Source organism: Panicum hallii, chromosome 8, assembly GCF_002211085.1.
Source record: "Panicum hallii strain FIL2 chromosome 8, PHallii_v3.1, whole genome shotgun sequence".
Classification (NCBI taxonomy): domain Eukaryota; kingdom Viridiplantae; phylum Streptophyta; class Magnoliopsida; order Poales; family Poaceae; genus Panicum; species Panicum hallii.
Window position 1 is genome coordinate 4867040 of NC_038049.1, and position 5471 is coordinate 4872510.

Sequence of the window (5471 nt, forward strand, 5' to 3'; positions counted from 1 at the left end):
GCATTGTACGTGCATATATAAAGTGCTTGGAAGATATTTTATCAGTTTGGTTTGTTTGTGTCTCAGTTTAGTAGCAGATTAGTTGAGAGATTTGTACTTGAGCAAAGGGAAAGTTGCTGGCTATATAGAGAGAGAGACACACACACATACGAAGCTGATATAATTATGGAAATCAAGCAGTGAAACTAATCTACCTTCCCCTACCAATACTCTTAGCCCCCGGAGACAGGTTGCGATGCCAACCACGGCATCCAAGTGGCGGCCTCAAGGTCCAGGGAACCGGCGGTGGGTGGCCTGGAGACGCCGGCCAGGTATAGATCTAAGATGACGGGTGGGCTCCGGCAGGGTGCTCGTGGCTGGAGTTCAAGCTCGGCGTCGCTATGGAGGGATGGAAGCTAGGGGCAGCGAGGGAATGGGCGAATCGCCATACCACGCGAGATCCGGTAGCAGTGGCCCGGGCTGGTGCAGGCGGGGTGCTTCAAGGCACTCGGAGCGGCAGGCGGAGCAAGGGATCAGGAGTGAAGTGGCAGTGCGTTTCCATTGGACCAGGTGCAGATTTTCTCATACATAGATTTTTTTCATGAGAAGAAAGGATACTCTCGGCGCCTTTTACCCTCTATATTTCTGAAATTCTCCTTACATGGGAGTACCAGAAGAATTAAGCAATGAGAGGCTGTAGTTGAGCTACTAATTTTTAGAAAAGTCGTTTAGACAGGTGTTTGATTTGTTTTCCTCTGTATCAAGGTGAACATGATACATTCAATAGTTGATAGCGCTGAATACTTTTTGTTATGTAGTTATGAACAGTAGCAGACAACTTAACTGAATTATTCTAAATAATTCGAAATCTGTACTTGTCATGTTCCATTATTTTGTTGAATTTTTGTATCTGACCTTATTTTCACAGGGTTAGAAAGCCGTACGTGCTCCATGCAATACTAATGAAACCTTTCTCGGGGCCATCAGCCATGCATGCATGCATGAAAACATAGACAGTTATCTGAAAAAGAACAAACACAAGACACAATTTGTTCCCTTTATTCTGCAAAACCAAATTAGTAAAACACTAGATACGACATAACTACTGGGGAACAGTGGCAAGGCCCACACAGGCCACACACATACATGAGAGACTCAGAACAATGGCCCTCCTCAGCTTGCCGCAAGCTGTATCCATCACCCAGCCTTGGGCTCGAAGGAGTTAAGCGCTGGGCTCGAAGGAGTTAAGCGTACGCTTCTCAGGGGGCAGTGAAACAAACAGACCCGCTTCGTAATAACGGGAGGGGCCGCCCTTTGTTTCGATCTCGAGCTTGTAGTTCATGCCCGCGACAACCTGTTGCTTGCCTCCGACGACCTTACCAAACTGCAAATCCCCCCCAGTCTGTGAGTTGTGCTCCATCACAGCCCATTTGCCGAGATCCTGCACGTATGGGTCCGCCACATTCTCTATATCCACCCACTGTCCGGGTCCGCTCTTCGTGGACACAGCGGCTCTTGCGGATCGGACGGCGGCTGCTGTCGAGGCAGTGATCGCGGCGGCGGAGAACAGCACCATGGCTCGGCGCCGGCCGCCGGCGGCGTCAACCTTGACTGCCGGATCTTGGCGCTCGTCATGTTTGGCCGGAGAAGCTCGGGCCACGATGAGGCTGCGGCGGCAGCGCGGTGCAGCCGCAGCTGCCACCATGTGTTAGTTAATCCAGGCTCGGTCAGTTAGTCTGTTAGCTAGAATAAAGGACTCATTTGAGCGCGTCATGTACAGACCGCTGCTGCATGAAGTTCATGCACCCGGCCTTCCTTTATTTTCGTTGTGTCTAGGCTAGGTGGGGTGATGGCCTGGTCTCCAGGACGTGGGATGGCACGTCCAGTGCGGAGGCGAGAATGTCGCTGCGTCGTGGGGATGATGACTACTCGTTTCTTGAGAGTATAAGTTGATTTCAATGGATTAGAAAACGCCGGTGGTTGAGACGGCACAAGACTCTCGTGTTCACTCGTGTTCATCGTGTTCCAGTTGAGCTATAAGAGTGTGCGTGTGTTCTAGGTGCTGCAGGGGCTGCTGTTCATCTTCTCCGGCGACGGGCGCCGGAATTTGAAGGCAACAACTGGTATCAGAGCCGTCACGACCCGGGGAAGCCATGTCTTCGCTGCCCAACCTCGGCGGGAGGTCGAGGACACCGGTGGGACGCCGGCGGCAGTCACCATCGCCACCGCGGCGCCAACCGCGCCCGCGGTACCGCGACGGCACGGTCATCATTGAGCGCACGGTGGAGCGTCGCCTCAAGGACATCGGCAGCGCCAAGTGGCCGATGCTCACCAAGATGAACTACGGTGCGTGGGCGGCGATGATGCGCGTCATGCTCAAGTCGCGCAAGCTCTGGGACGCCGTCAACTTCTGCGACGCGGATGAAGACGAGGACGAGATGGCGCTGGAGGCCATCTGCAAGGCAGTTCCTGAGGAGATGGTGGAGGTCATGGCGAACAAGGCGAGCGCACGTGCAGCGTGGGAGGACATCAAGACGGCGAACCTCGGCGTCGAGCGGGTGCGCAAGGCGAAGGCGCAAACGCTCCGCAAGGAGTTCGACTCCCTGGCGTTCAAGGACGGCGAGTCGGTCAGCGACTTCCAGGTGCGAATCACGAAGATCGCACAGCAGCTGCGCACCCTCGGCGACGACCTCGACGAAGCGGCGGTGGTGCGTCGTTTCCTGCAGGCGGTGCCCAAGCATTTCCACCAAATCGCCATGTCAATCGAGACGCTCCTGGAGCTCGGTGACATCCCGCTCGAGGATCTGGTGGGGCGCCTCAAGGCTGCGGAAGAAAGGTACGAGCTCACCGGCGGCTGCGCCGCCGTGGCGCAGCTCAACCTCACCGAAGACGAGCTGGTGGCGCGCGTGTCCAGGAAGCTGCAGCTGAACAGGGGGTCGGGAAGCTCGAGCGGATCGTCGGGCGGACAGCAGCGCGGCCGTGGCGGAGGCCGGGGGAGGTCAGGACGTGGTGGCGGCCAGAAGAAAAGCGGTGACGCACCGCGTGAACGGCGCGGCGACAGCGGCGCGCGCAATGGCGGCGCGCGTGGCGGGGACGTCGCTGGCGACGAGTGCCGGTACTGCGGCAAGAAAGGCCATTGGGCCCGCGAGTGCCCAAAGCGGAAACGCGAGGGGCTGGCGCTGGCGGCCCAAGTCGAGGAGGAGACGGAGCCCACGTTGTTGGTCGCGATGGTGGCGGCCCAGGACGACGCCGGTCTTCTTCCTCCCCCCGTCGCGGCGGCGGCGGCGACAGTCCACCTCAACGAGGACAACCTCTTCGTTCAGCTCGGGGAGGAAGGCGACGGCGACACCACCCGATGGATCCTCGACTCGGGAGCCACAAACCATATGACCGGGTCCAGATCGGCGTTCGCGGAGCTCGACTCGGGCATCCGCGGCACTGTCCGATTTGGGGACTCGTCGACGGTCAGCATCGAGGGGCGCGGGACGGTGCTCTTCAAGTCCAAGGTGGGTGGGCACCAGAAGCTCACCGGCGTCTACCACATACCCCGGCTGACGGCCAACATCATCAGTTTGGGTCAGCTGGAGGAAGAAGGTTTCAAGATCCTGTTGGAGGATGGCGCGCTGAAGATCTGGGACGCCGAGCGGCAGCCGGTGGCGGTGGTGCCACGTGGGGCAAGCCGGCTATACGTCCTCAAGGTGGCCGTCGACAAGCCGGTATGCCTGGCGGCGCACACTGAGGAGGCGGCGTGGCGCTGGCACGCCCGCTACGGGCACCTCGGGTTCCAGGGACTGCAGAAGCTCTCGAAGGGGGAGATGGTGCGAGGTCTTCCAAGGATCGAGGGGATGGACCGCGTCTGCGACGGCTGCCTGATCGGCAAGCAGCGCCGTCGCCCGTTCCCGGCGGCCAGCAAGTACAGGGCGGAGCACCCACTGCAATTGGTCCACGCTGACTTGTGTGGGCCGATCACGCCGCCGACGCCCGGAGGGAAGAAGATGTTCCTGCTCGCCGTCGACGACATGAGCAGGTACATGTGGGTAGTGCTCCTGGCCACCAAGGACGGGGCGTCAACGGCGCTCATTCATCTTCAGGCAAGAGCAGAAGCTGAAGCAGGGCGCAAATTGGGGACGCTGCGCACCGACCGCGGTGGTGAGTTCACGGCGCACACCTTCGGAGAGTACTGCGCCGGCGAGGGAATCCAGCGCCAACTTACCGCGCCGTACACGCCACAGCAAAACGGCGTGGTGGAGCGTCGGAACCAGACCGTGCTTGGGATGGCACGGTGCATGCTAAAGACCATGGGCGTCCCTGGGCGCTTCTGGGGAGAGGCCGTGACGACGGCCGTGTTCGTGCTCAACCGAGCACCGACGACAAGCCTGAAGAACCAGACACCGCATGAAGCCTGGTATGGAACAAAACCTGCTGTACATTTCTTCAGAATTTTTGGTTGCGTCGGCCATGTCAAGAACACTGGTGGACATCTGCGGAAGCTGGACGACAGGAGCACCCCAATGGTGTTCATTGGATACGAACCAGGCAGCAAGGCGTACCGGCTCTACAACCCTGTCGCTGATCGGGTTGTGGTGTCCCGGGATGTCGTGTTCGAGGAAGGACGCGCGTGGAACTGGACCGAGGACGGCGTGAAGGCGAACAACGACGACGACGGTGGTGACCCGTTCATTGTCGAGTACATCTACACGTCGGGCGGTGCGGGCGCAGCAGGGGCGCCAAGGACACCGTCGACGGCGCTCCATCGACTGCACCCGTCGTACCCCTGAACACGACGCCGAGCGCACCAGGTGGAAGTGCCCGGAGTTCGACTCAGGGCACTCCGAGCGGAGCGTGCACGCCGGTTGCAACAGCCGGTGCCGGCACGTCTGCATCAGCAACGCCAAGGGTGGAATTCGCGTCTCCACCAAGTGGAAGCCTCGACCTCGACTACGACCAAGAAGAAGGTGCGCCCCTGCGGTTCAGGACGGTGGATAATATCCTGAACAGGGGAGCAGCCATGATGGCTGAGTTTGAGGTAGCAGATGGAGAGCTGCTGGTGGCAGTTGGCGACGGGGAGCCAGCCACATTCGAGGAGGCTCGGCATGAGCAGAGCTGGGTGAAGGCCATGAGGGAGGAGATGGCTTCCATCGAGCAGAACAACACCTGGAGCCTGGTGAGTCTTCCACACGGTCATAAACCGATTGGTTTAAAATGGGTGTTCAAGTTGAAACGCGATGAAGCTGGGAATATTGTGAAGCACAAGGCCCGACTCGTTGCAAAGGGTTATGTGCAACAGCAGGGAGTAGATTTCGATGAGGTTTTTGCTCCTGTTGCGAGGATGGAATCAATCCGAATGCTCCTGGCAGTTGCAGCACAAGAGGGGTGGTTTGTACATCACATGGATGTCAAATCCGCATTTCTGAATGGGGAGCTCAAGGAGGAAGTGTATGTTCAGCAGCCACCGGGATTCACTGCTGCTGGACACGAGGACAAGGTGCTGA

The 5471-nt window shown here is 58.6% G+C and overlaps 1 protein-coding gene across 1 annotated transcript; it reads right to left on the reverse strand.

Moving 5' to 3' along the window:
• Positions 1-1201: 1201 nt before the first annotated feature.
• On the reverse strand, positions 1202-1555 carry LOC112903543 (cysteine proteinase inhibitor A-like). Its single transcript, XM_025972805.1, has one exon. It carries the CDS (start codon positions 1553-1555, stop codon positions 1202-1204), a length of 354 nt encoding a protein of 117 aa, XP_025828590.1.
• Positions 1556-5471: the final 3916 nt, after the last annotated feature.

Excerpts from the sequence above, each read along its gene's own strand:
- LOC112903543 (XM_025972805.1), bottom strand. The coding sequence starts at position 1,555 with ATGGTGCTGTTCTCCGCCGCCGCGATCACTGCCTCGACAGCAGCCGCC.